General features: G+C 59.6%; 3 protein-coding genes and 1 long non-coding RNA gene across 7 annotated transcripts; 1 reads left to right on the top strand and 3 right to left on the bottom strand.

The window, feature by feature from the left end:
* Positions 1-330: 330 nt before the first annotated feature.
* Positions 331-1,430, bottom strand: LOC309645596. The gene is made up of 2 exons (XR_014254973.1): positions 806-1,430; positions 331-520 (listed from the first exon to the last, which is right to left on the bottom strand). It is a non-coding gene; the product is annotated as an uncharacterized lncRNA (long non-coding RNA).
* Positions 1,431-1,567: 137 nt separating this feature from the next.
* Positions 1,568-5,467, bottom strand: SPACDR (sperm acrosome developmental regulator). The gene is made up of 3 exons (XM_082430757.1): positions 4,349-5,467; positions 3,759-4,085; positions 1,568-2,033 (listed from the first exon to the last, which is right to left on the bottom strand). Exons 1-3 carry the CDS (start codon positions 4,400-4,402, stop codon positions 1,800-1,802), a joined length of 615 nt encoding a protein of 204 aa, XP_082286883.1. The 5' UTR covers positions 4,403-5,467; the 3' UTR covers positions 1,568-1,799.
* A 143-nt stretch (positions 5,468-5,610) lies between these two features.
* On the bottom strand, positions 5,611-16,376 carry LOC309645521 (TSC22 domain family protein 4). Of its 2 annotated transcripts, none has more exons than XM_082430741.1 (5): positions 15,727-16,376; positions 14,261-15,302; positions 11,738-11,904; positions 6,722-6,770; positions 5,611-6,284 (listed from the first exon to the last, which is right to left on the bottom strand). In XM_082430741.1, the coding sequence occupies exons 2-5, from the start codon at positions 15,020-15,022 to the stop codon at positions 6,075-6,077; spliced, it is 1,188 nt and encodes a 395-aa protein (XP_082286867.1). In that variant the 5' UTR covers positions 15,023-15,302; positions 15,727-16,376; the 3' UTR covers positions 5,611-6,074. The 2 variants fall into 2 exon arrangements, with proteins under 2 accessions (XP_082286867.1, XP_082286868.1); XM_082430742.1 differs by lacking the exon at positions 15,727-16,376 and adding an exon at positions 15,538-15,692.
* Positions 16,377-18,860: 2,484 nt separating this feature from the next.
* On the top strand, positions 18,861-27,109 carry NYAP1 (neuronal tyrosine phosphorylated phosphoinositide-3-kinase adaptor 1). Of its 3 annotated transcripts, none has more exons than XM_082430715.1 (7): positions 18,861-18,979; positions 20,234-20,385; positions 21,861-22,216; positions 22,682-24,202; positions 25,061-25,276; positions 25,505-25,614; positions 26,085-27,109. In XM_082430715.1, exons 2-7 carry the CDS (start codon positions 20,318-20,320, stop codon positions 26,364-26,366), a joined length of 2,553 nt encoding a protein of 850 aa, XP_082286841.1. In that variant the 5' UTR covers positions 18,861-18,979; positions 20,234-20,317; the 3' UTR covers positions 26,367-27,109. The 3 variants fall into 3 exon arrangements, with proteins under 3 accessions (XP_082286841.1, XP_082286842.1, XP_082286843.1); XM_082430716.1 differs by having other exon boundaries at positions 25,058-25,276; positions 26,097-27,109; XM_082430717.1 differs by having other exon boundaries at positions 18,863-18,979; positions 26,097-27,109.
* The last annotated feature ends 52 nt before the right edge of the window (positions 27,110-27,161 follow it).

Genomic DNA, 27,161 nt, shown 5'->3' with positions numbered 1-27,161 from the left:
GAACAGTTCCTGGCACACAATGGAGATGTGGTGAATAATTGGTGATTGAAAGCCCCAGAATTGAGCCACTGTGTATTAGAATGTTTTGAGGGCCTGACTGGCTTCAGGCTAACCTCAGAACTGATACCTGGAGAAGCCACCACATTCATATATTGAATACCTGCTATGTAACATGTCCTGTGTGAGCTAGACATTCGTTGGATGAATGAAAACTGCACGACCTTAAACATGACCTTTCTGTCCCTCAGTTTTCCTCTCTAAAAAATGGAAGTGATAATACTTCATCATAAAGCCACTGTGAGAATTACAGTACTTAGAACAAGACATAAAAATAGTCACAGTAGGTGTTTAATAAGTGGTGGGTGGTATTACGAGGGCTGTAAATGTTGGGGTGCGGTGCACAGCTAACAGGTTCAGGGTAGCAGAGCTGTAGGGCATCGGGCAGGGCAGCCGGGGGCTGCTCCGGACTTCTGGAAAAAGCCACTCAAATTCCCAGCAATGGTGTCCAACTTTGCCAGAGCTGCGGGGGGTGGGGTTGGGGGCCAGGAGGAGAGTTTGCTGACTTTTCTAGTGAACTGGGCACTTCCAGCAAACCATCCCTGCTGCTCCTCACCGGCTCCCAGCTTTGCTCACGCCCACCGCCTCCTGCTCACACCTAACTTCTCGGTGAGCAAGACCCAGTAGCACAGCCGTCCCTCCCCCGCTCCCAGGGCCTCTGCTGCCCCCTAGGCTCGGGCGCGGCTGCCAACCCTTGCACCTTCCCCCACCTCCAAGCCCTGTGAATTCTGACATCCCCGAATTTTACCGTCTCGTGAAATATCCCTGCTTTTCCTTGGGGAGCCACCTCTGCGCCCTCGCGTGGCCCGGCAAGAGAGCAGGCTAAGGCGGAGAGGGGACTTGAGGCTCCACGGTCTCCCCTCGTGTTGCCCCCGCCCCCCAACCTCGCACCAGATCTCCACGGTCTCCCGCCGCTGCTCCCGCGGCGCCAGGCCGACACCCTCCCGCGCTTTCCGACCGCGACCCTTCCGGCCCCCGGTCCGGGCCCTCTGCGCCCCGCGGCCCAGCCTCACCGCCGGGAACCCTGGGAGATGTAGTTTTCGGCCGCCCTCGGCAGGGGCGGGGCCCACAGAGCCTGATGCGTGTCCGCGTCCGCCAATTGAGGGACCCTGACCCTCGCCGTGGCCGGGCCCAAGAGCGCCAGAGAGGCAGGGCAGTGGACCGGCTACGGAGGCGGAATTTCCAGCGAGGTCTCGTTCTCCGTAGGGCCCTGGACAAGTCCCGTAACATCTGCAACAGTCTGTCTTGTAGGATTTCCAGCGGTAGCCCGGGCTCAGCACCTGGTACCCAGCATGTCCTCAAGGAACCGGTGCCGATGAGACTACCGTTACTGGCCCGGCACAGTTGCCAAAGGCAATTCAGCCCCTAGAAGTGTGTGGGAGCCTCCCCGCCACCCCCGCCCCGGCCCCGTTACTCCCACACATATTTGGGCCGGCGCCCCAGGTGCCCCTCCCTATCCCACCCAAGTTCCCCTCAGTGCCTCGGGCCATCCACAAATACACTCTACCTCTACTCAGAAATATCTGATATTTATTTCCCAACATTTTGATAATTTTTTACAAATTGAATAAAAGGAATGAAGGGGAGTACGTGGGATCCCAGGCCAGGCCTTGGGGTCCCGATGAGAGGTGACGGTATGAAAACTTCTCCTCACCCACAACTCCTGGCCTGCTGCCCTAACCTCTCCTATCAACTTTACCTAAGAGTGAGGTGGGGGCTTTCTGAGGATGTGGGGTTCCCCCCTAGAGGGGACTCGGGGAATCCTGTTTCAAGCCCTGAACTGGGTCAGGCTGGGGACAGGTGTGGGCCCGGACATGGCGCCGTCGCCGCCTCTCCTGCCTGCGGGCCAGCTGCCGCAGTTGTTTCCGAATGGCCCACAGCACCAGGTACACTTCCCGCAGTATCTCAGTCCCTCTCGACTCCAAAGGGGACCCGGTCTTCATTTGGGAGGTGACTGAGGTAGAACTCACAGATGACTGTGAAAGAGAGAAGATGAGCACAGATGAACAGCTTGGTCTAGGGGGAAACCACTGGTGGAACCACCTGCAGATAAACGGCAAAGGCTTGTCTAATTCCACCTGCTCTGTCAAGCCTCAGCTTGGGCAACGCCTCCTCCAGGAAGCCTTCTCGGGCTGTCTCTACTCTTGTGTTCACCCTGTCATACCACATTTTATGCACTATTTGTTCTGCGGACTCATCTGTTTTCAATACCAGCATGCAAGCTCCTGGAAGACAGGGACCATGTCCGACCCACCTTTGAGTCCCCACTAGGGTTCCATGGAGAGTGCATTAAAATGAAGGCCAGAATGACACCCTCAACTCTGTCTCCAACCCAAAGCTCTCGCCTGACCTCCAGGCCTGTATATCCCACTGCCTCCTAGACGTCTCCCTGCAGATGTCCCTCTTGACACTTCAACTCATCCTGTCCCAACGCCCTAAAGTCATTACTTTCTCCCCTAAGTCGGCTCTCCTTCCAGTGAATGGCTCCAGCCTGTTTTCACGTCTGTCTCTCCCTCGCCCCTCACCATCATGCAATCAACCACTTGGGACAACAATTCTACCTCTTAAATATCACTCCAATCCATTAACTTGTTCTACCTGATGTCTCTCTCCCTGCCCAGAATATTTTATTTTATTTTATTTTATTTTTGACCACACCACACGGCTTGTGGGATCTCAGTTCCCCGACCAGGGAGTGAACCTGGGCCTCGGCAGTGAGAGCGCCAAGTCCTAACCACTGGACCACCAAGGAATTCCCCAGGTGAACTTTCAAAAATTATTATTAATGCAGTAATACCTAATTCAAAACCAAAATAAATTGACTTGGTAGTGATCTAGACACTTCCCTTCTTAAATTAAAATTTTGACTGAGATAATTGCAGGTTCACATGCACTTGTGAGAAATAATAGAGTCCTTATACTCTTTACCTATTTTCCCCCTATAGTAAAATCTTTCAAAACTCTAGTAGTATCATAGCATATTGACATCAATACAATCCACTGATCTGAATTTATTCATATTTCTCCAGTTTTTCTTGTATTCGTGTGTGTGTGTGTGTGTGTTGAATTCTTCCCAATTTTACATGATATGTGCAGGTTCATGTATCCAACTACCATAGTCAAGATACAGGAGATTTCCATTATCACAAGGATTCCTCATGTTGCCCTTTTATAACCAACCCACCTCCCCCCTCTCTCCCTCCATGTGCAGCCCCTGGCAACCACTAAACCACTAATTGGATCCCCACTTCTCTAATTTAGTTATTTCTGGAATGGTATATAGTATAAATGGAATCATACAATATATAACCTTTTGGGATTGGTTGCTTCCACACAGCATAATTCCCTTGAGATCCATCCAAGTTGTTGCATATATCAATAGTTTGTTCCTTTTTATGGCTGAGCAGTATCATTCCATGATATATCACAGTTTAACCACTCACCTACTGAAGGACATTTGGGTTGGTTTGGGCTCTTATGAATAAAGCTGCTATGAATATTCACGTACAGATTTTTGTGTGAACATAAAATTTCATTTATCTGGGATAAATGCCCAGGAGTACAATCACTGGGCCATACGATAATTGCATGTTTAGTTTTAGAAGAACTGACCACACTGTTTTTCCAGAGTGGCCACACCATTTTACATTCCCACCAGCGTGAATGAGTCATGGGGGATAGGAGGGGGACAAGGTGCTGACCTTCCAGCTGCACATCTGCCAGCCAGACTGCAGGACGGAGACCATGAGCGTGGAGACAGATTTGACGGCAGTCCGGGGCAGCTGCAACAGCGATCTCTGCCCATGGCCCGCCTCCACCGCAGTCCTGTCCGCGGTGGTCTTGGCCAACACGCAGGGGCCAGCCACCTTGGAGGACACATCCATCTTCGAGACCTTAGCCTCCTTGGGGGACTCAACCAACTTGAAAGTCTCAGACACCTTGGAAGTCTTCTCCACCTTCAACTCATTTTTCTTGGAGTCAGTGCGTCCTACGATGGTTGACTTAGCTTTGTGTTTCCAGAAGAAAACCTAAGAACCGAGACAGGGAGAGGAGAGACAGAAGAGAGGGGCAGAGCAAGAGACAACAGTCAGGAGAAGGGAAGGCCCAGAGAAGGGCCTCCTCCCCAGCTGTCCTGTCCCTCACCACCTCCCTCTCCGTCTTGTTTGGCCACAGGTGGCCAGGAGAGGAGGGAGGCCAGGTGAGGAAGTGCGGGTTTCTGTGACTTAGAGGTCATTGACCAGCACCTCCCACCCCAGCAGGACAAGAGGAAGGGGCGATCTCTGAAACTCACCCAGCGACTAATCTTGCGCCAAATCCATCGGAAGAACCTCATGACCACAGCCATTTCTCCCGATACACAAGCCCCAAGTAGGGGGCAGAACCAGCATTTAGTTCAGTGGGGAGGAGGACAGGCTGCAGGCCAGTGGCCGCCACCTCAGGGGTCTCTGGGGAGCCTTTAGCGCAGCGGTGAAGAAAGAAATAGAGAATCCAGGAAGACAGATCCCCCCAGTGACTCATCCTAGGCCCTTCCTCCCCTCCCTGGGACAGGGAGAGGAGTCAAAGTGGATGAGAACCCAGAGGGAGCGAGGGTTCTAGCCCATTGTGAGAGCCTGCCTGGCCCCGACCCCAACCCCCGAGACCCTTCCAGGATCCCCGGAGCCAATCCCTGTGCCCTTGGCCCTCCTTCCCCCGAATCCAAGGAAGGAAAACTAACATTTATTGAGCGCCTGGTACTCCTCAGGCATTTCCCATGTCTGATGTCATGTAACCCTCCCAGTTGCCCTTCAGGTAGGTATTATTGTCAGTACCATTTTACCCCGGAGGAAGCTGCGATTCAGAAAAACCAAAGAACCTGCCCAAGTCATAAATCTAGGGAGCCACAGGGCGGGGAGTCCAAACCAGGTCTGCCTCCAGGATCCCACTCTCAGCAGGTCCCCCCTAGTGGGGCCGGGGTTCTCCTGAAGTGGAGGCTGCTGCTTTCCCCGCTTCCCCACTAGATGGGGTCCGTCTCCCTACCTGCCTCTTCCGGCTAGGCCGGAGCCGAGGCTGTCAGGGAGGGGCCTGCTCACCCACGGGGCCCCATCCTCAGCCAGCTGGGGGTGGAGGCCACAGAGGCCGGCCAGGCCTGGCGAGGGCACCGTGTGCCCGGGGAGCCTGGCCCACACCCAGCGTTGAGACAAGGGGCCCATTCAGGGCCCCCCGCCCCACCCCCAAGCAGCCACCCGGATCCAGCCCGCAGAGGGGACACGCTGGGAAGCTGGGGGTGGATCCTGCACAATCACCAAAGGCTCCATTGTTCTCCTGTCCCCCACCAGCACGTGGGCCGACGCCCCCCGCCCCACCCCCCAATGCCTTGCCTCTCCTGCCCCTTCCCAGGACCCAGGCCGCTGGCTCCCTTTTCCTTCCGCATCTCCACTCTGAGCCACATTAAACCTCCGCAGTCTGGACAAGATCTCCAGGGGAGCCCACAGCCTCAAGTTTTTCTCCCACAGGTGGAAACTGTTGGTGCAGGTCCCGCATCTGGACACAAACAACGAGATGCCAACCTCCAGATTCAAGTTTCTTCGGATTTTTTAATTATAATTATTATTTTAATAACAACCTGAATCCCAGAACTTCCAGATACTTTCTGTACTCCCTCCCCTGGGCAGAGGAGAGGGGGGCACTCCAGGGAACAAGGTGGGGATGCCTGCCAGGCAGCCTCCAACACCCCCAAGCCATCTATTGCCGGCGGGGTCCCAGAACACTGACCCCTAGGGAGGGAGGGGGGGTGCTCCATCTAACACCCTGCCCTGATGCCCTCCCTCCTCCATCAACGTCTAGGGATGCCCCAGCCCAGTCTCTGGGCACTATGGGGAGATCAAGGAAGGGCGGGGGACAGGCCACTTCTGAGCCTTCAACTCCCATCCCCGGGGATCAGGGGGCATTAAAGCTGCATAGGAAGAGGGGGCAGGCAGCTGGCTCAAGGCCTAGCAGCTGTGGCGGCCCCCAAAGGCACATTGTGAAGGAAGGGAGGCTCAGACTGAGGGCCCATTGGGCGCTGGGGGCCCCAGCCGCGGGACCCCCGAGGAAGGCAGCTGGGCCAGCTGCTCGGGGCTGGCCAAGGCACGCAGCAGTCCATTCTCCTGCTCCAGCGCGGCATTCCGCTCGGCCAGGTCCCGAATCTGCTCCTTCAGCACCTCCACCTCCTCCCGGACCGCAAACATGAGGTGGGACTTCACCAAGTCCTGGGGGTCCAGGGACAGGCAAAGCGTCAGGGGTCCCAGGCCACCCCAACCTCATCCCCTGCCCAGTGCCTTGAGGAGCCAGGTGTGGGAGATGCTCCTGCTCCCAGATGATGGGGGACCACTGGGGAAGAAGTCAAACAGGGAAGGTGCAGGGGGTGGGGTATCGGGATGGGCAAGGATGCCGGACAGAGGCAAGGTCAGGGCTCAAAGACAGAGACGGGAGGCCAGGAGCAGGCTAGGAAGTAAGGTACGTCAAGGGTTCAGGAGGGGGCGAAGGACCCCAGGGAACCCAGCTGGGAGCAGGTTGAGGAGTGGAAGTCAGTATTCCCTAATAATGAGGACAGCAAGGATGGAGCACTGGGCCGGCCAACGGAGGCAGGGGCCTGGGCATCAGCACATGAGCCGGGACCTGCTGGGGCCAAGATGGCTTCTCTTACCATGGCTTGTTCGATCTTGTTGTCAATGCCAACCAGGCTTCCGGAGCCACTGGAGAGACACAGGGAGACGAGAGGTAAGGAGGAGGAGCAGGTGCCAAGCCAGGTGTCTGGACACCCCAGCCTGCTGCTTTCCAGGTGCTTCTCAGAGCAGGCTCTGGCCTCCTCCACAAGCCCCATTTGCTGCAGCCTCCCACCCACACCCCTGCCTGTACCTGTGACAGTAGAGAATCAGGGAGAGGAGGGTTTTGTCCATCCCCCGGCGGGGTGAGGGCCGCTGCCCGGGCCCCCCCAGGCCCCGGTGGGGTGGGGGTCCAGAGGCCCCTCGGATGGGGGATGCTCCCCGAGGGGAACAAGGAGAGGAGACACAGCCCCTCTTCCGGGGAGGCCCCGGAGCCATCCCCACCACTCGGGTCTCATACGAGGACACCAGGGACTTGACTGAGACCCCTGGCTGGGCCATCCCCAAGGGAAAAGGATCCTTGGGCGTCCCCAGAGGGAGAGAGCTGTATCATAAGGATTGCCTGGGGGGCTCAAAGCCCCCCGGGCAGAGCAGAGTCTGGCTGGTGCCAGGCAGGCAGAAAGGAGACGGTGCCTAGGGGGTGCTGGCCTGAAAGATATATACCACTCCCCAGGGCAAAGCCTGGCTGCTATTGGCTCCTCAGGGACACGGGGACCCCCTCCCGCCAGCTCCATGGTGGGCGGGAATTCCCAGACACGGTCAGTGCCAGTGTCCCCTTCTCACCCTGGCACCAATCCCAGAGCGGAGGGGAGGGGGGCCGGCTGAGGACAGTCAGCTGGGGGGCCGAGTCAGGGGAGGGGCTGCGGGGCCAGAGGCCTGGGGCAGGGAAGGGTGTGAAGGGTGAGGGACAGCCTGGCCCTGGGAGGCCTCTTCCCACCTCTGATCCCATCCTGCCCCCTCTGGGCGAACACTGGCCTCCCTCAAGGCCTCAGCTGCTCTCAGCCGGGAGGTAAGAAAGGGAGTGAGGGCGATGGGGTGGGGTGTGTTTCTGATATGCTTGTGGTCTTCCTTGGATTATGAGCACCTCCCTGAAACACAAAGCCCACAGCAGGGATGACCCCTGGGGCCTAGCCAGAGAGTTCCCCTCCTCCCACGGTGAGGGTGAGGAGGAATGGGAAAGTTACCATGGCAACAGAAACAGAGCCTGAAAGACGAGTACAGCCTATGGACCTGGGACCCAAGTCTGGTGTCTGGGATCTTGGAGGGAGCGAGGGCATAAGGAGAGGTGAGAAGGTGAGGCTGGAGGTGGGATACTGGGAATAGGTGCAGGCGCTTTGAAGAGTCCTGGGAACGGAAGACAGGGAAGGGAGAGCAGGTCTGGCTGCAGTTTATTAAGTGGCCACCAGAGGTCGACTCAGGCCTGGCTCAAGGATCCCCAGGCCCAGGCTTTGGGTCCCAGAACCTGCACCATTCTTTGCACCCTGTCCTCTCCTCCAAAGCTCCCTCTCCCCACCACTCAGGCCCCAGGTTCCTGCCTCACCCTGCAGCTCACCACCCACACCTGTCCAGCTTCTGCCTCAGCTGCCTCGGCCCCAGGGCCAGCCCTCCACCTATGCCTCCCAGTACCGCAGGATCACCAGTCCTGACCTCCAGCCCCCAGTTTCGCCCCTCTCAGGGAAGATGGTCCCAACATGCTGCCTCCCTCACCCTTGTGCTCCCTTGTCCAGCCCTCTCTCCTGGTTGTCAGTTCCAACTTGCTTTCCTGTGGGGGGAATTAGCACTCAATCCAAGGTGACCCTTGGATGAGGCCCTGCAGCCAGGAAGGGAGCACGAGGGCACTGGGAATTTTCCATTTCCCATCCAAGCTCTGGGTGCAGAAGGCGCTGACAGGTGGAGTAACCAAGAGGGTGACCAGGCCTGAGAGAGCAGGACAGGATGGGGTGGGGGAAAGACACCTGGGACTCCTGGGGTTGCGGGGAGAGAACAAGTTTGAGAGCAGAGGGAGGCCAGCCAGCTGGAGCGTCAAAGCAGTTTTCAAGCTATTTCAAACCGAGACACCTGGGTGGAGACTGGGCCACCACAGAACTCTCCCCCCAACCACCGGTCCACACAGACACACAGAGACCAAAGAGGGGCAGATTCACAGGAACGGGAACACTGGCCTTGCTTGGCGAACACTCAGTTAAGATGCCAAGTAAGTTGTTCCTTCTTGCCAGAAATAAATGAATAATACAACAATAAACATTCGTCGGCTGATAGATGGTTATCTCCTGTTTGCCTAGTGCTGGAGGGTTTTTGACGGCACTTTCCACTGGCACATTCTAACATTAACACTTCAAGGAACCAGGACTCTGGCAACACAAGCCCTCCCTTTGAGAACCCCTGAGAGAAGGGCTGCCTGGCACTGCGCTGGAATCCCTGAGCAGGGTCAGGAGTGGGAAGCTTGGGGTTGACTGGATGGGATCAGCCTTCACCACAAGCCCCCAAAGCAACTTTGTATGAGTCAGAATAAAATTTTCAAGACTTATTGCCACCTTCTCGATAACCGTCATGACTTCAAGTGTCAACAGTGACTTCAAATGTGAGTGGCGCCCCCTGGAGTTGTGCAGAGCACGACATGCACACCTGGGGACTCTGGCCCTGCAGGACTCTTAGGTCCTGGGGCAAGGACAGCTGTAGAGGCTGGTCTTCCTTTTTGAAGGTCAAATGAAACAGCCTCAAAATGAGGATCAGATGAAGAAACAGGACATCTGGGAGAGGTGGGGAGGTTCTGATGTCGGGGACAAGGGCCAGCCCTGCTCCCTCACCGTGTTTTGATGAGCCCCCAGGGGCCTGGCTGCCCCGTCTACACTCCCTCCCGGATCTGCTGGGGGGGGGGGGGGGCGGGGAGGATGGCTCTTTGCCCGGATTGGGAGAGCTGTCCCTGCCTCTGTCCTGGAGAGAAAGGGCATCCCAGAGATGTTTGCTTCCTCCTCCTCTCTTGGGACACAGGCATTCCAGTAGAAGAGGGGAGAGAAAGTGGCTTTGGGGTCCGACCCAGGCTCCAACAGCAGTCCTGCCACTTACTAGCTGGTGACAGTGGGCAAGTTTCTAAAAACCTTCCTCCTCTGAGTCTCAGTTTCTTCATCTGGAAAGTGGGGATCATGGGGTTGCTCTTAGAATTATGTGAGATAAGAGATAGCATCTGACCCCAAGGAAGCACTGGATAAACATACCTTTTCTTTCCTGAGTTCCTAGAATTCATTCCCTGTAATGTCTGGATTCCCCATGCTGGCCATCTACCCACCTATGCAACCGTCCCCTCATGCATCCATCCATCCACTTATTCAAGTACCTCCCAACTGCCAGGCCCTGTTGGGGGCACGAATTCACCATGTACCCTCTGTTCTCCCATCCCCAGATTTAAGATTGGTCAGGGATCCCCAACTCTCCATCTGGGGTCCAGGCACTTAATACCCCAGCCCACTTTCCCTCTCAAAAGGGAGGCCCCATGCCACTCAGACTCTGTTCTGCCAGCTCCCGGCACATCAGAGAGGTGAGGTGGGGGCTACACACCCCATTCCAGGGGGCCAAGGAGGTGGCCCAGCCCAAACACGCTGGCCCAGCAGGGTGGAGCTCGAGGGGTTGGGCCTGAGCCCCAGAGGCTTGGAGCTCAGCAGAGTAAAGTGGAGGCTGGGAGGCGGACAGGTCAGACTGGGGTGTTTGAGGGGGTGGGACAGAGGGAGGAGGGGAGGGAGGGGACAAGCCAAAAGAATAGAGTTCAGGAGGCTTCTAGAGGCAGAACTCTCTAAGAGAAAGCTGGAAGCTGGCCTCTCAAATCAACAGGGGTGGAGGAGGGACAGGGAGCCCTCCGTGCCAGGGAACCTCCCAAGTGGGAGGGGGAGCGGGTGGGAAGCGCTGAGAATAGCAGCGATGGGGGCAGGTGACTCTCCCGGGCCTGGCCGACCTCACACCTCACACATTCCTTAGAGCAGGGAGCTCTGATGCGGCCCTGCCCAGCCCTGCTCTGTCCCTCATTCTCCAAGTGCCTCCACCAGGGCCCTCGCCCTCCATCCCACCGGCCCCTATCACCCCTTCTCTTTCCTCTCTGGCCACCCCCCCAACGCCTCAGTCCCTGACTGGAGAAGGGGGGGGGGCCGCCACGTGACTGGAAGGCAGGAAGGAGAGACTCCGCTGAAATAAGTCCCCCACTTCCCACTAAGCCCCGCCCCTTAGTGCCTTCCAAACAGGAAGTCCCTCCCCCAGGCTTCAAAGAGGAAGTCCCACTCCTCCCTCCAAAATAAAAGTGGCGACTCCTTGGTCCCTCTCCTGGGTTCGTATCAGTCCACAGCCAGAAGGGAGCAGCTTGGCCATCTGACTCGCGATTTTGTTCCTCCCCTTTCAGCTTGATAACTTTGCTACGTTGAAACCTGGCCCTCAAAACAGGAAGTTCTGCCCACCGTGCCATGAACGGGACATTCTCCCCTGAAGGGCAAACCCCAGGAGATCCTGCTCTCCTGTGCCTTCCCTGTGACCGACAGCCAGCCTCTGCACGGCTTTCGCTTGGCCTTGGCCTCGGCCTCCGGGGAGTGCTCAGCCCCCATGGTGATCCTAGCACAGAGAACCGAACCTTAGGGACATGCTTTCTTGGTTCCAGAGGTCCCAGGATCCTAAAGTAGTCTGCGTGGACTCTGCAGGAGTCCCATTCGCCTCGGTAGGGAGAGGGAGAACTGGGAGGAGACCGACTCCCTATTCTGGTCTCCTGAACATTTGCCAGTAAATTCTTAGGGTTGGCCAGATGATCGCTAAATCTGCAAGAGCTCTGGAATTTGACAACAATGACTCCCTTCAAACTCTAAAAAAGTCTACCATTTGACAGTCCTAAGCCAGGGAGGCCCACCCAGCTCTCTCCACAGAGAGGGAGTAGGTCTCAGATCAGCTTTGCCCAGTGTGTTATGCCCAGGCCAGGCTTCTCAGTTTAAGAGGTCCTCTCCAAGTTCAAGTAGGGGGAAGGACACCTAGCAGGCAGTTTCACTCAGCTTTCCCAGGTGCTGGGTGGGGAACCGGAGCCCACCTACCTATCGTCATCGCTGTCCAGGTGGCCACTGATGGCCAGCATGGAGCGGGCGAAGCTGAGGCTCTGGGCAGCCGCTGTTCCAAAGGGGTCTGGAGACTTGTGAACCAGACTGGCATCGGGGAAGAAGTAGAGGGCTGGGGAGCTGGGGCGAGAGTCGAGTGGGGGCACCTGGAGACAGACAGGTGGGAACTGTCACATTGAGTGAGAGAAAGGATCCAGCCACCTTACAACTTGCCTAGTAGTCTTCCTCCCTCCCCAGCTCTCCCCACACACCCCGTCTTCCGAGGACAAGGGACCCAGGCGTCCTGCCCCCGCAGCCCCTCTTTCCCCCGGCTCTGGGGAAGGAGGTACTAGAGACAAGGGAAACAGCACCCATCCTGAGGACTGGGTGAGTGGCTTCCAAAAAGTGGCTCATGGGGTATTGGAAAGGGGCTCTGGTCTGCACTCCAGTACCCTTCCACCACCTGAACTAGGACCCCTAATCAGAGGCCAGTCAGAGACTGTGCCTTCTGTTACCTGACTTCTTAAGGCGACTCAAATGTCACTTCCTCAGAGAGGCATTTCTCCATCCTTTGACTCATGAATTCCACTGAACTGTTCTATTTTTTTATAGCCCCTAATATTACCTGAAATTAAAGTATTTTTGCCTCCCTGCTGCTAGAAGGTACGCTCCAGAGGGCAGAGCTTGTAGTTTGTTCAGTAGCCATTTGTAGAATGAATGAATCCTCAGAAACTGGTCCTCCACCTCCTCTCCCCTCCCCCCTCCTCTACCCATTCTAGCCTCTCCTCTCAAACTTCTAGGGATTCAGGTGAAGTTCTGCTCCTGAGCTTGGCTCTTGGGGGTTGGGGACCGGGAGCAGTTACGGAGATGGAGAGAGGCGGAGCCTGGGCGTGGACCCACACAGCCCAACAGGCGCTGGGGGTGGCTGCAAAAGGGCGGGGGCCACAGGAACAAGACGCCTCTGTGAGGCCCCAGGAGGCCCCAGCTTCTCGGAAAAAGCCAAGAACAGAGAGCCCAGGGTGGTTGGCGGGACAGAACAGAGGAAGGGGGCCCAGGTGGTGCCCCCGGCCCTCCTCCAGGCCCCTGTTAGAGGCAACCCGGGGAGAAGAGGCATGGGGGAGTGTAGGAGGAAGACAAACTTCGGGGCAGGGAAACAGCAGCACAGAGGCAGGGGCACAGGAAGGAATCAGGACGTGGGGGAAGGAAAGGGAACTGGGGGCACAGAGGGGAGAGGGGCAGGGTCTGTGGGCCCAAGGGAAGCTCAGGCAGGGCTTAAGGATAGAGAGAGCTGAGGCTGGGGGCAAAGGGAGCTTGCTTTGGAAGAGTGTGTCGACAGGGACCACTAAAGGAAATGCATCTTCTCCCCTGGGGTAGGAACGGAATGAAAGAACTCAAGAAAAGTGGGAGGTGGCATGAGAGACGTGAGTTTGAGGCCAGGGGGGGTGGGGGGAGCCGGAGTTTGAGGCCAGGAGGGGGTGGGGGGAGCCGGTCCTGACCGGTCCTGACAAGGCCCAGACACACAGTCTCAGGTTATTTTTATACTGTGGTTTGTGCCCAAGGCCAAGAAGGGGAAAAGTTCTCATCCTCACACTACCTGCCTTTCCTCCTGCGTCCAAGGTGTTATTTTCTCCTTCAGGACAGACACATCCAACATCCCTTGCTGCCCACCCCCCACCCCAAGGACCCAGGCATCCTGCCCCCCAGCCCGGACTTGTTCCTCTTTTGGAGGCAGGAAGCAGAAAGAGCAAAGGATTTAACTCTTTCTCGCCTGCTCCCCACCTCTCTCCCACTGCATGGTGGCCACCCCCAGTGATTGATCCTGGAGAGACCCAGACGCAGGGAACTGAGACTGACAACTGGGGGTAGAAAGGACAAACCAGCCAACGTCCCATCCTTGTAATGGGTTCCCTCACCCCCACCCAATTCTTCAATGTCTTGGAGAAGTTTGTCTTGGGACAAAGCTGGAGGTGGGGCTGGGAGGGGGGTGAGTGGAAAGAAAGAAGACCCCCCCCACCCCGCCACCCAACTGGAGATGGGACTGCAAAGGAGAGATTTATAGTACAGAGATTTACAGTGCAATGCCTACTTTTTGCCCTTCCCTCCCAACCCCAGCAGGCCCAAATACCCTAGCCCTGCCTGGGGCCTCCACTCTCAGTGCGTGAAGAAGCGAGACCAAGACAGAAGGTGAAGGCCAAAGTGAGGAGGTCACATCTCCATGATGGAGAGACAGGACTGGGCTACCTGGAGATGGAGACTCGGGGCAAAGGCAACAAATGAAAGACCAAAGAGAAAGAAAGTGCCGAACGTGGGGAAGAGGGAGCCTAAGTGACAAAACAAGGGCCATGTGAGGAGCAGGAATGGACTTCCAGGTGAGAGAGCAGGAAGAAAAAGGACGGGGCTGTCTGATGTGACAGACAGTTGACAATGGAGCGAGGAGAGATCAGTATGGAAGTGGGGGCCAAGGTCGAAATGGACAAGCACCACCCCTCAGGTGTCTCCCCCAACCCTGAACCCAGCTCTTACCTGCCCCATCTCCTCTGGAGCAACCAACTCCATCCTCAGCCGCAGAGCTCCATCCTTCGCACGGGACAGTGGAGGGGTCCCCGCTGTTGAGCCCCCTGCCTCCACTTCTACCCTCAAAGAGGGCAGGGGCGTGGCAGCCCGGGAAGTGCCCGCGCTATCCCCTGTCCCGGCCTCTGGGGGGCGCTGCTGGGGCGGGGAGGCTGACAGGGGGGTTGTCTCCAACTTGGCCTTGCCGGGCACTGCCAGCTGGCCCAGCCCCCCGGTGAAGGAGCGGGCCTGAGGTCCAGGGGAGGTGGGGGGCGGGCGGAGCCAGGAGGCGGGGCCCTGAGACAGGCCTGCCTGTGGGGTAGGGGCAGCCAGGCCCAAGCTGGCCAGCTCCAACCTGGAATCCAGAGACCTGCCCCCGTTGCCCCCTGAGGCCCCTCGAATCCCTTCCAGGAGCCGGCCAAAGCTAGGGGGCTCCAGGTCTCTCTCGTAAACATCCACACATGTCCAACGGCCTCGGCGATAAGGCTCTCCCAGGCCTTGGGGCAGCTTCACCACCCGGAAACGGGAGGCGGGGGCCCCAGGCGGTGGGGAGCCATTCCGGGGGGTGCCCTTGCCCCCTGGCTCGGGGTTGGGCTCCTCATTGGGCAGGCGGGGCGGGGGCCCAGTGGGGGCCGGCAGGGCAGGGGTATCTGGACCCCCTGGGCTCCCCGGACCCTCGTAGTCCGTGGTGACGCTGGTGATTTGGAAACTACTCTTCTTCTTGCCCCCACTCATGGTCCCTGGAGCTCAGGACTGGGCCAAGGTGGGCAGGGGGGCGGTGGTGGCTCTTCGAGGGGCTCAGGCACCCCTGGAACAGGGGGGCCACATGGTGGGGACATCAGGGCCCCTGGGGACGTCTGGGTCCGACATGGCAGGAGGGCCTTACGGGAACTGGGGGTGTCTGGTTGGTAAAGGGAGAACAGGGTAGAGGAGGCGGCGGGAGCTGGGGGGGCAGGGGCAGGTTTTTCCTGCTGCTGTGGCTGCCACCGCCGAACTCCAGAGCTGAGTTTGCAAACTGGAGAGAGAGAGAGAGAGACAGAGAGAGAATGTGTGAGAAAGCAGTGGGCAGGCCACCTCCGGGGCTTCCTCTCTGGGGAGCGGAATGGGGGGAGGAAGGGGAAACCGCCAGAGACAAAGAGACAGAAATGACAGAGACCAGAGCAGAGAGGACAGATTCGGGCGGGCGCAGAGAGCAAGAAGAGGCGGCCCAGACCCAAAGTTGGGCATTTCTCGCCGGAATTCAAACTCACGGGACCCAAGTCGTCCCAAGAGCAAGGGCTCCAAGGCCTGGGTGAACAGGAGTGAAGCCGCTCCTCAGCCCGACCAGGCCGCCGGGAGGCCTGTGCTGGGCCACCGAGGCCCCCCGCACCCCAGCTCCCCCATCCCTGAGGCAGACCCTGCCCCGCCGCCCCGGCGCCCCGCCCAACCCAGAGCCCTACCTCTCGGCCGCGGCCACCGAGCTGGGCCGGGGGTCCCGGCCGCCTAAGATGTTGGGTTGTCCCTTCCCCGGGGCCTCCTGGCCCCAGCAGCTCGTGGGCGCAGGCGGCAATCAGAGGCTGGCCGGTCCTCTTCGGGGGCCGCACCTCGCCCCGCAAGGCATCTCCGCGGAAAGTTTGCTGTCCAGAAAAGAAGGAACCCCCGCCTCCTTGGCGGAGCCCAGGCGCAGCCTCCGAAGCCCCAAGGGTCTGCGGACCGATGCGGGAGGGGGCGGCTTAACCCCCTATCCTGCAGGTGGAGCCGCCTCGGTGGTCGTCGCGGCGAGTGGCTCTCCCAAGTCTCCTCCCGCGTGGCACCGCTGGGTCTCTCTCCGCTCCTCTCGGTCTTTCTCTTTCGGGGCTGTTGACAACCCCCACGCCCGGAAGTCCTGCCTCCTCGGGCCTGCTGACTGCTCCTCTCCTCCTCCTCCTCTTTCCCCTCTTCCTCCCCTTCCTCCGCCCTTTCTCGCTCCTGGGGCTCCCAGCCAGCTGGCCCGGGGCCAGGTCTGCCCCCGCCACTGCTGGTGCAGTTGCCGCTGCCGCTGCTGTTCCTGGGGCCCGGGACTGGCTGCCTTAACCCCACACCTGCTGGGCCCCAGCCCAGCTCTTCCTCGGAGGGAGGGGCCGCGGAGAGCGGAGAGAAAGGGGAGGAGTTTGCGGGGAGGCCCGGGATTCCCTTACTTGTAGGCATTTGCTGCCATTGGTCTACAGACGCACGGAAGAGTGGGGAGGAACTTACCAGGATCCCGCTGGGTGCCTGCCACTCTCATAAGCGCCCAGTAAATTGTTCTGGTGCTGCTGCAGCTATTATTGTCATATCGTCGCTGGTTTTCACAACAACCGTACGAGGAAGATACTGTTTTTCTCCCCGGTCCTTATTTTTTCAAGTGGATCCTTATGACAATTTTCAAACATGCCACAAACTACAGAGAATGGTAAAATGAACCCCTAGGGACCCAGCATGGGGTTTCAACAATTGTCAACTCACAATTGAAACTCAATCTTGTTTCATCTATACCCCCAATATCTTTTGTTGTAGTGTGCTGGAGTATTTGAATCAAACCCCAAACATCGTACTATTCCTCTTGTTAGATGTGGAAATTGAGACCCAGGACTTTCAGAAAGGCTGTAGAGCAGGGACATTTCTCACACTCAGGTGTGTCCTTGTCTGGCTCCCTAGATCGGTATAGAGAAATGACAGAGACACACTCAGGAAGGTGCTGACTTGCATTTTCTCTCCAACCGCGGGTCACACACAGGCACCCGTACAGATGTGCCCGCCGGAGGAGGAACCTGGCTGGCCACAAGCATGGACCCTTCCCCACACACCCACCTCTCACCCTTCCCACCTCTCCATCCCATCCCCTGCTCACTGTGGAGGATCCACACACACTCATAAAGGGCCTACTATGTGCTTGGCATGAAAGAATAAACCTCCAACTGCCATTTTCTCTTTTTTGCGCCCCCCAACAACATTCTGAAAAGAATTATGTTAGCAAAAGCAGCGTCTAACGACCGTAACTGCCTTCACTCCCAGGTTCAGAAGGAAATGGATTCTAATTAATTTGGGTCATATGGAACTCTTTTCAAGGATATTAAAATTCTTCATATTTGTCCACTCTACATAATTATCTCATGGATTCTCAAAACAGCCCTGGGCAGAAATGGGGTGGGTTTTGAGCTCCAGTGTCTCTGCTAAGGAAACTGAGGCTTGGGTTACTTGCCCAAGGCCTCAGAGCTAGCATTTGATGGCATTGAGACTAGCTCTGGGCTGTCTGACACATCCTTCCTTCCTCAGCTTTAGCTCATGGAAATTTTTAACCACCCTTTAGGATTAGACAAAACCAAAATAATGCAAACCCCCTTGCCCCCAGTTTATATACTTCCTCTTTATCTCATTGTTAAAATGCATCTGCACTCCAGTCTCTCCCTTCAAATGGTAACAATGACTACCGTAGCCAGATCCTGAGGCCTCCCAGGCGGTGAGGTGCAGGAAGCAGCCTCCCACACAACGGCCCCACCCCCACCCCAGACCCTCTCCCCTCTGGCAATATTCAGAACACAGCCCCGCTGCTCCGCCCCCAGATCCTCCTTCCCTCAGCGATAGCTCGCTACAAACTATTCAAACTTATCTTTGCATCCTCCCCTTCCCACCAACTCAGACAATCAACATCAACTTGGACTCCTCCGTGTCTACAGTCCCAGGGACATTGTTGGTCTCTGTGGAAATGTTTGTTGAATGAATAAATAAAAGTTTATTCACACTAAGGTGTAAATGTGAAAGGACAGTTACGTATTTTAATGTGTTAACTCTCCCAGGGGCGTTTATAATAGCCTTTTAATATATGGCGCCATTTACGACTTATTCTTAATATTCATTATTTTGCGGAGTCAAAGGTTACTGGGAGGCTGACTTGGGCCGCGGGGGCGGACAGGCAAAACATTTTGAGCCCTGGCGGTGAAACAGGTCTGGACCCCTGGGAACCTGCAGGGATTGGCGACGAGCACCAAGAGAGCCAGCTCCGGTGCCCTCCCTGTACCTGGGGGGCGGCTGGAAGACGGGGCGCGGCACAGGGAGCTCGCCCCCTGCTGGACAAAGACGCGGATGGTCCAGCTCCCGACTCTCTGAGCCCCTCGGCCCGGAAACCGGCCCCCCCTGCCGGCCTCGCCGCCTCACTGCACCCCGGGCCCCGCAGCCGCAACCTCGCCCGGGCCGGCCGTGGTGTGCGCACCCGGGGAGCGCCGGCTGCACGGGGTACGCGCGTGGGTGCAGGCCCCGGGTCGCCGCTGGGGGGCGCCGCTGCGCGCTGCGCCCAGCTTCGCTCCGCCGGGGCCTTGGACACCAAACCCAGCACTGCCCTGCCGGGCAGGGGCGAGAGGCTGCAAGGAGTGGACGCCCCAAAGCGGGGGCGGGCTGGCGCCGGGTCCCCTGCACCCCACGACGTTTCTCCGTGTCCCCCCGCCGGCTCCGCTGGCCCGGTGCCCCCCCACCCCAGCCTAGCGGCGCAGCGCAGCACGGCCACTCCCGCTCCGTCCTTGGAGGGTGTGGAAGGGTGGGTTTGGGGCCGGGGGCGGGTCTGGGGGCGGACCCGGAGGCGGGGCTGTCTCTGCGGCAGGGCCCTGTTCGGCTCCCCCCCGGTCTCTCTCTGTCTCTCCTCCTCCCTCCTCCTGCTCCGGGCGGAGCCCGGCATGGGGGGGCCGGCGCCCGGCAGGCCAGGTACGGTGATGTAGAAATTGGGGAGGCTTGGTGCGGGGAGGTGGGATGGGGGGACAAGGGGTAGGGAGGATTGGCGGGGCGAGAGACGGAGAAACCCAGGGTAGCAGGACAAGGGGAAGGGGAGGGGTGCCCGGGAACCTGGGGCCTTTGGATGGAGAGAGGGATGAAGCCGGCCAGGTTTGGAACAAACAGGGAAGGGAGAGGACGGCAGTGAGGAGGGGCGCCTGGAAGGAGAGGTGAGGCAGAAGGCGCAAAGGAGAGTGTGTTTGGGGGAAGGGAAACCAGGGCAGGTATGGAGGCCGCAGCTTAGAAGGTAGCTATGAGGCCAGACTGGAGACCCCCGGGTGGGATGGAGGGGCGGGGACTGCGAGAGGGAAGCCGGGAGCCTCCCAGATCCCGGAGGAGGAAGGTGATTTGGGCCCTCAGGGAGGGAGGCGGAGACCATCGCTGAGGGGCCAGGGCGCAGGAATAGGGGTGGACGGAAGCCCAGACCCAGGCGAAGGACTGGTGAGGGGGTCGGCAGGGAATGGAGAGACATGGATGGGTGGTCTTGTAGCTGCCCAACTCAGAATATCCCCACCCTTTCTCCAGCATCCCCGCCCTGCCCTCATGACACCCCCCAGCCTCAGGCCCCAAGAGGGGGTGGGGAGTCTGACTGTCTCCCCCTTCCCCAGCGGGGTGCAGTGTAGGCAAGTAGGCCCCGGCATAACTCCTTGTCTATAGGTACGTCCAGTTCGGTGCAGCCGATTTGTGTGTGTCTGGAGGTCTGTGTGTGCTGTGGGTGTGTCGGGGTGTTTATGTCTGTGTGTCTGGCTGTTCCTAGGTTGTGTTTACCTATGCCAATCAGTGTGTCTGCTCCTCTGTTGGTAGATATGGGTCTGTGGCCCGGAGGTTTGTGGGTCTGAATGTGTGTTTGTGTGACTGCAGGGTTGCTGTAGGTTGGTGGGGCCTGTCTGTGTGGTGGATCAGGATGTATTTACAGGATGGGATTCTGTGTCAGTCTGATCTCTCCAGAGTGTGTATCTGTGGCTCTGAACACCTTTGTCAGGGTGTGTGACTCTGGATACACGTCCGTCTGTGTCTGTACGTGTGTGGGTCCTGGAGGCGGTGTTGGGTTTTCTGTGCCTCCATCTGTTTTCCTCTCTCTGAGGACCCGAGTCACATCTCTGCTCCTTTCTCTCTCTTTCTCATTCATTCCTGGCCCCGACCACCCCACATCTTTCTTTTTTTTCCTTTCCATTCCCCCTCACCAAGTGGATCCGGGACCCAGGGAGGGTCGCCCCCTGGGCCTGGTGGCGCTGAGCAGGAACCCCCAGCACCCGCCTCCTGCCCCACGACATGAACCTCCTCTACCGAAAAACCAAGCTGGAGTGGAGGCAGCACAAGGAAGAGGAGGCCAAGAGGAGGTAAGGCCGCAGTCCCAGATTGCCCCCTCGCCTGTCCCACCTCTGCTTCCCTCGTGGCGGGGCCACATCCCTCTGCCCTTCCTGACTCCAACAGCCTGGTCATCAGTCTGATCTCAGAGCCCGTGCTCAGTACAGAATTGCTGGAATTGCACACGCCCTGTCCCTGCCCTGCTCCTGGCTCCTGACTCCAGCCCCTGCCCTGGCCTCTCAGGGGGCTTCCAGCCCAGGGACACCCTGTTGGCTCTTCCCCATCCCCAGAGGCCCAAGACACTCCTTCCTGACTCACCTCTGGCCTGTGATGTCCTCCTTTCTGTCAGTGTGGGCCTGGCTCCTGGTTCCCATGTCACCTGACCTTGGAAGGGGCAGGCCCTGCTGCCCTCATGGTCCAGGAATGGGTCATTTGAGGGGCACCAGAGATGACCCATTTGGCCCCCTCCCCGTGACGGGGTTGTGTGTGTGTGGTGGGGGACGGGCAGGCTGGCCCTGCAGAGGAGCCAGGGCTGGGAACCAACACCCCACACACACACGGCTCGCCCCCTCTCCTTGCCCTCCCGGGGACCTGGCACCTGGCCTCTTCCGTCTTGCTCCCTTCTCTTCTTCATTCCCATCGACGGCACAGCCGCTCGGAGCCTGAGTCAGAGCCATCTCCCTGCTCCCTTCTCCCTCCTCAAAACTGTGGAGTTTAATTCTTGTTGTTAATTAGATTAATCAGAGCTATCACTGCAGTGATCTCTCCCTAATGAAGGGTTAGTAGACAGGGCCTTAATGAGAGCCCACCCCACAGCAGCTCTCCCCTCTTCCCTGCCAGCTGCGCCCCCCCTTCACTCACACAGAAGCTCAGAGACAGTGAAAGGGAATGGGGGGTGAGCCTGGGAGGGTGACAGAGAGAGGACAGCACCAAGGGAGAGGGAGAGAGAGGGAAAGAAAGAAAGAGAGGCAGGGAGGAAGAAGGATCAGCCGGGGGAGGCTGTTCTGAGGATGCGGCGGTACAGCCCGGGTCTGGGGAAGGAGGCAGTGTGGGAGTGGAGGCCGCAGCAGCCAGACACGAAGGGAGGCCAGAGGCCAGGTGTGGGCCAGCGTGAGAGTGAGAGGGAGCAGAGCTAGGTGGCAGGAGCATGTGCCAGGCGGGGCTGCGCTGCCTGGGTTTGCACCTCTATATACGAAGTTGTCCACACGTGTGTGTGCACCCTAGATGCCCAGGCTGGAGTCGGCCAGCTCCAGGAATGCTCCCTTGCACACAGGCTCACCCCTTCTCTCATCCCTGCCCTCCATATCCTTGCCTTTTTCAAAGCCTAGAAATTCAGTCCGAAGCTTCTACTTTAGTGCTTTGGACCCTCAGGCTCCCCCCATCTCCACCCCGGCCCCCCTCCTCCTACCTGGGAGGCCACAGGGTTGCAAACCCCTCTTGGGGTACGGGAGCGGGGGGCCCAGGCCTGAGGCCCGACCTCTGCTCCATCTGGGCTTTCTCTCCCCAGCTCCAGTAAGGAGGGGGCTCCTGCAGGCTCCGCGGGGCCCGGGGCCGGGCCAGGGCCGGGGGTCCGCGTGCGGGACGTCGCCTCGCTGCGCCGCTCGCTCAGGATGGGCTTCATGACGATGCCCGCCTCCCAAGAGCACACCCCCCACCCCTGCCGCAGCGCCATGGCCCCACGCTCCCTCTCCTGCCACTCGGTGGGCAGCATGGACAGCGTGGGGGGCGGGCCTGGGGGGGGCGGGGGGGGCCTCACAGAGGACGGCAGCACCCGAAGACCCCCGGCCAAGCCCCGGAGACACCCCAGCACCAAGCTCAGCATGGCAGGGCCGGGGTCAGAGACGCCCCCCAGCAAGAAAGCAGGTGAGACACCAGCACCCCTGCCCAGAAGGAGCCGGGAGCTGGGAGGATCCATTCCAGGCCAGGGGAGGCCTGCCGGGAGGGTTCATTCAGGGAAGAACCAAGGAAGTGGAAGGTTCCATTCTCAGAAGGAGTGGGGGGGTTCCTTTTTGGAAGGGCCTGAGATGAACCATTCAAGGGCAGGGGAAGCTCCTTGAAAAGTTCATTCTTGGGAAAGGGGTGGCCTTGGAGGGCCTTGAGGGTCGGGGAGAATTGAGGGTGGAAGCTGCAGATTCTGGGGTGTTCATTAGAAGGACGGGAGGCAGACCGGTAGGAAAAGAATCCACTGGGGCTGTAAGTTGAGAGACGTGGGGAAAATGAAGAGGCAGAAATGTCCTTGCCGGTGAGTCAAGAGGTCACAGTGGGTCTCCCCATTTCCTTCCCCGACTTAGAGCCCGGTTTCTTTTTCTCTTTCCCACTCCTGCGCAGGCTCACAGAAGCCAACCCCTGAGGGCCGCGAGTCCAGCCGGAAGGTTCCTCCACAGAAGCCCAGGCGAAGTCCCAACACCCAGCTCTCTGTCTCCTTTGATGAGTCCTGTCCCCCAGTCGCCTCTCCTCGAGGGGGGAACCCGCCCCTTCAGCGCCTCAGTAGGGGGTCCTGTGTAGCTGGGGACCCTGAGGTGGGTGCCCCGGAAGAAGAGCCGGTGTACATCGAGATGGTGGGGGATGTCTTCAGGGGAGGAGGGCGGAGTGGAGGGGGACTGACTGGGCCCCCTCTTGGGGGTGGGGGGGGGCCGACCCCAACGGCTGGCGCTGACTCGGACTCAGAAGAGAGCGAGGCCATATACGAGGAGATGAAGTACCCGCTGCCCGAGGAGGCCGGGGAAGGCCGCGCCAACGGGGCCCCTCCGTTGACGGCAAGCTCCACACCGCACCAGCCTCACGCCCTTCAGCTCCACACCCAGCGCCGTCCAGCTTCAGCCCTCCCGAGCCGGAGGGAGGGGACGCCCACCAAGACCACTCCTTGTGAAATCCCCCCGCCCTTCCCCAACCTCCTCCAGCACCGTCCTCCACTCCTGGCCTTCCCCCAGGCCAAGCCTGCTTCCCGAGCCCCTGGCGATGGGGTCTCGAGGCTACCGGTCCTCTGCCACTCCAAGGAGCCAGCCGGCTCCACCCCAGCTCCCCAAGTGCCTGCCCGGGAGCGGGAGACGCCTCCCCCACCGCCTCCGCCTCCCGCTGCCAACCTGCTGCTGCTGGGACCCTCGGGCCGAGCCCGGAGCCACTCGACACCGTTGCCGCCCCAGGGCTCTGGCCAGCCCCGGGGGGAGAGGGAGCTCCCCAATTCCCACAGCATGATCTGCCCCAAGGTGGCAGGGGTGCCGGCAGCCCCTCCTGCCCCGGCTGCCTTGCTCCCCGGCCCCCCCAAGGACAAGGCCGTGTCTTACACCATGGTGTACTCAGCAGTCAAGGTGACCACGCACTCCGTCCTGCCCACCGGTCCGCCCCTGGGTGCTGGGGAGCCAAAGACAGAGAAGGAGATCTCAGTCCTCCACGGGATGCTGTGCACCCGCTCGAGGCCCCCCGTGCCTGGGAAGTCCAGCCCCCATGGCGGGGCTATGGGCGCAGCAGCTGGGGTTCTCCACCACCGCGCCTGCCTGGCCTCCCCACACAGCCTTCCGGACCCAACTGCCGGCCCCCTGACCCCCCTCTGGACCTACCCAGCTGCGGCAGCTGGGCTCAAGAGACCCCCTGCCTATGAGAGCCTCAAGGCTGGGGGGGTGCTGAATAAGGGCTGTGGAATGGGGGCTCCATCCCCCGTGGTCAAGATCCAGCTGCAGGAGCAAGGGACCGACGGGGGGGCCTTTGCCAGCCTCTCCTGTGCCCACGTCATCGCCAGCGCGGGGACACCAGAGGAGGAAGAAGAGGAGATGGGCGCCTCAACGTTTGGGGCAGGCTGGGCTCTGCAGAGGAAGGTCCTGTATGGCGGGAGGAAGGCGAGAGAGCTGGACAGTGAGTGAGGAGGGGGTGACGGGGAGGGGGACCGGGGATGTCCATGATGATTTGGGGGAGGTGTTGAAGGGCATACTTGGAAGCCACAGCCCATTGTCCTGAACTGGGAACTTTTCTGGGAGACCAGAGGGATGGGGGCATGGAGCATACTGAAGGGATGGGGTCCCCGTGTGTGCTCTGGAGAGGCAGGAAGACCTGGGATGGGGACGGGGTAGAATCTGGTCTCCTCTTCTTGCCCTGTCCCGCTCTACTCCCTGCCCCTCCCTTCGCTGGGCTGCAGGGGTGTGTGTTTGTGAGTGTGCGCGCACTAGGAGCTAAACACAGCTGCCTCCCAGCCGTTACCGTGGCAACCCAGCCAGACAGGAGGGAGAGGAGAGGGAGGCCCCTACCGTTGCTTGGCAACGCAATGCTCTGCCAGGCTTACTCTCAGAGATGAGCTTAGTTCACATGCAGCCCTTCCCCCAATGCCCCCCTTCTCACGTCCCGGCTTTGGGAATTCTCCCCCTCCTAGGGAACAGCCCCTCTGGTCTCTGTTTCAGAGGGTGTTTATTCTGGCACTGTCTGGGGCTGGAGGAGCTCTGAAGTTAAACTGGGGTAGGGGAGACCCCTCTGAATAGGGAAAAGGGTTTGGCAGCAGTAAATATCTATGATTCTCAGCCCAGGGGTGGTGCCAGGACTGGCGTCCCTCCTTGTGTGTATGTCGGGGGAGTGTGAAGCAGGGCCCCTCCCTTCCCACCTGTGACCTGCAACGGGGCAAGTTACTTCTCCTGGTCCACCCAGGCTGCGGTGTGTGTAGCCGGGGGGACAGCAAGACCCTTCCCATTGTACAGTCTCAGAGCCCTCCTTGTCACCCAGCAGAGGTCGAGGACAGTGTCCGGGCCTGGAATGGCAGTGCTGAGGGTCCAAGCAAGCTGGAGCATGAGGACAGAGGCTCTGTGGCATCAGGGATCCCAGTGAGGAGCCAGGGGGCAGAGGGCCTGCTGGCCAGGATCCACCACGGAGGGGACCGAGGAGGAAGCCGCACCGCGCTGCCCATACCCTGCCAGACCTTCCCTGCCTGCCACCGCAACGGAGGTGACACACTCTGCCCTCGTACACCAGCACACAGATGGGCGGGCTGGGGGGAATCTCCCAGGGTCCTCATCCTGGGCCCTACATCCTAATACCACGTCTCCAACCCCTTTCCTCCTCTAATGAGGCTGGGGGGCGGGGGGCGCAGCCTGGCAGGGGCTGTCCTCAGGGAACTGGGGGAGGGGAACCTGGAGGCCCCTTCCCTTCTCACCCCTCAATCTTCTGCCTCAGACTTCACGGGAGGCTACCGCCTGGGGCGCTCCGCCTCCACCTCAGGAGTCCGGCAGGCCGCGCTCCACACCCCTCGGCCCTGCAGCCAGCCCAGGGATGCCCCGAGCCAGGTGAGGAGGGAGACAGGGTTGGGCATTTTATTTGTGAAGGAACAGGTAGGCAAGAAGGCCCGGGTGAGGGAAGAAAGGCAAGACTTCAGGCTGGGGCCTGCCACAGACTAACGGGGACGGCTGGAGAGCGAGGGGCTGGGGGAGATCCTGGGTAGCCAGCCAGGGCCGCCACTGGCCGACGTGCGCCTTTGTGCGTTGCGTTTAGAAAGAGACATACCCTCTGGGTGGAAAAATGCATCCTGCTGGGAAGACGGCTTTGAAAAGGCGCCCCTTCCTGGGGTGAGACACGCCCCGCCTGGCACCAGGGCGCAGGGAGAGAGGACAGAGGCCTTGGGGGCAAGAGAGGACTTGTTTCTGGGCGACGCATCGGCCTCGGCGCTCGGCGGTGGGGACAGGGCCGGGTGACTCTGAGGTCCTTGACCCCCTTATTCCTCCCTCCCCCCCAACCCCGTCGGGGCTGGCGGCGGGAGGAAGGGGCACAGACCCAGCCTGCGCTGCCGCTGCCGCTGCCACTACCGCTGCCGCTGCCGCCCCAGGCCGCCCGCGAGCGCGACGGCAAGCTGCTGGAAGTGATCGAGCGCAAGCGCTGCGTGTGCAAGGAGATCAAGGCGCGCCACCGGCCCGACCGCGGCCTCTGCAAGCAGGAGAGCATGCCCATCCTCCCCAGCTGGCGGCGCGGGCCTGAGCCCCGCAAGTCCGGCACCCCGCCCTGCCGCCGGCAGCACACCGTCCTCTGGGACACTGCCATCTGAGGAGGCCGGGGCGCCGGGACCGGGGAGCGGGGCGGGGGAGACCGGCCTCGAAAGAGGGACGCTTGAAGGACCAGGTGAGAGCGAGCTGGGGAGAACCCCTGCCCTCCACCCTAACCCCCGAGACGGGGAGTCGGCCGGGCCCATCGGGTTGGGGGCGCCAAGCAGCACCCCCAGAAACTTGGGGGAGGGTTGGCTTGAGGTTGGGAGTGAGGCCCTCTGCCGCTCTTGGCACTGAGCCAAGCAGACCCCTCCTCTTGAGAGGGCCAAGGCCGAGCCCAGGTCAGCATGGGGGAGGAGGGAAGGGTCAGGGAGGAAGAAGGGGGGGCGGGTCAACGAGGGACAGGGACCCGAGAGTGAGAGGTAGAGGGGCTCTTTTAGAGAGTGGGGAGTGGGGGAGGTGCTGTTTATTTTGTTATTTATTTCGGGCTGGGGGGCAATTCTTGGCCCTTCTGACCTACTCCTGAATAGGGAGTGGGGAATCGAAGGCAAGTAATGGGAACCAAGCTGGCACTCTCCCCAACGCCTAAAGGCCCCACCATCCATGCCCACCAAAGCTAGGGACAGGTCTAGAGTGGGGAGTGGAGCAGGAGAAGGGAGGGGCTCCGGGGAGCCCAGGGGCCAGAGGGCTTATTTACAGTATTTACAAGTTGCCAGTATTTGGTAGTGAGCTTGGCCTGCTCTGAAACAGGCATCTTACTTAGCTCCGGGGTGAGGGTCTGGCACCTGGGATGGGGGGGATGATGGGGAAGGAGGGAAATTTTCGCGGGTGGGGGGCGGGCAGGGTATTTATTTAAA

The sequence above is a fragment of the Balaenoptera physalus genome (genome assembly GCF_965194825.1).
Source record: "Balaenoptera physalus genome assembly, chromosome: 16".
Lineage (NCBI taxonomy): Eukaryota > Metazoa > Chordata > Mammalia > Artiodactyla > Balaenopteridae > Balaenoptera > Balaenoptera physalus.
Note: the sequence above shows the minus strand (reverse complement) of the source record. Positions and strands in the feature narration are given on the sequence as shown.

Bases quoted from the DNA above. Each gene is read 5' to 3' on its own strand.
- SPACDR (XM_082430757.1), bottom strand. From the start codon at position 4,402: ATGGCTGTGGTCATGAGGTTCTTCCGATGGATTTGGCGCAAGATTAGT. The intron at 4,086-4,348 runs GTGAGTTTCAGA...CTCGGTTCTTAG, and splicing joins GGCGCAAGATTAGTCGCTGG to GTTTTCTTCTGGAAACACAA. The intron at 2,034-3,758 runs GTCAGCACCTTG...TCTCTTTCACAG, and splicing joins GGCAGATGTGCAGCTGGAAG to TCATCTGTGAGTTCTACCTC.
- LOC309645521 (XM_082430741.1), bottom strand. From the start codon at position 15,022: ATGAGTGGGGGCAAGAAGAAGAGTAGTTTCCAAATCACCAGCGTCACC. The intron at 6,771-11,737 runs GTAGGTGGGCTC...GTGTCTCTCCAG, and splicing joins CTGGACAGCGATGACGATAG to TGGCTCCGGAAGCCTGGTTG. The intron at 6,285-6,721 runs GTAAGAGAAGCC...CTGGACCCCCAG, and splicing joins ACAAGATCGAACAAGCCATG to GACTTGGTGAAGTCCCACCT.
- NYAP1 (XM_082430715.1), top strand. From the start codon at position 20,318: ATGAACCTCCTCTACCGAAAAACCAAGCTGGAGTGGAGGCAGCACAAG. The intron at 20,386-21,860 runs GTAAGGCCGCAG...TTCTCTCCCCAG, and splicing joins GAAGAGGAGGCCAAGAGGAG to CTCCAGTAAGGAGGGGGCTC. The intron at 25,615-26,084 runs GTGAGGAGGGAG...TGGCGGCGGGAG, and splicing joins CCAGGGATGCCCCGAGCCAG to GAAGGGGCACAGACCCAGCC.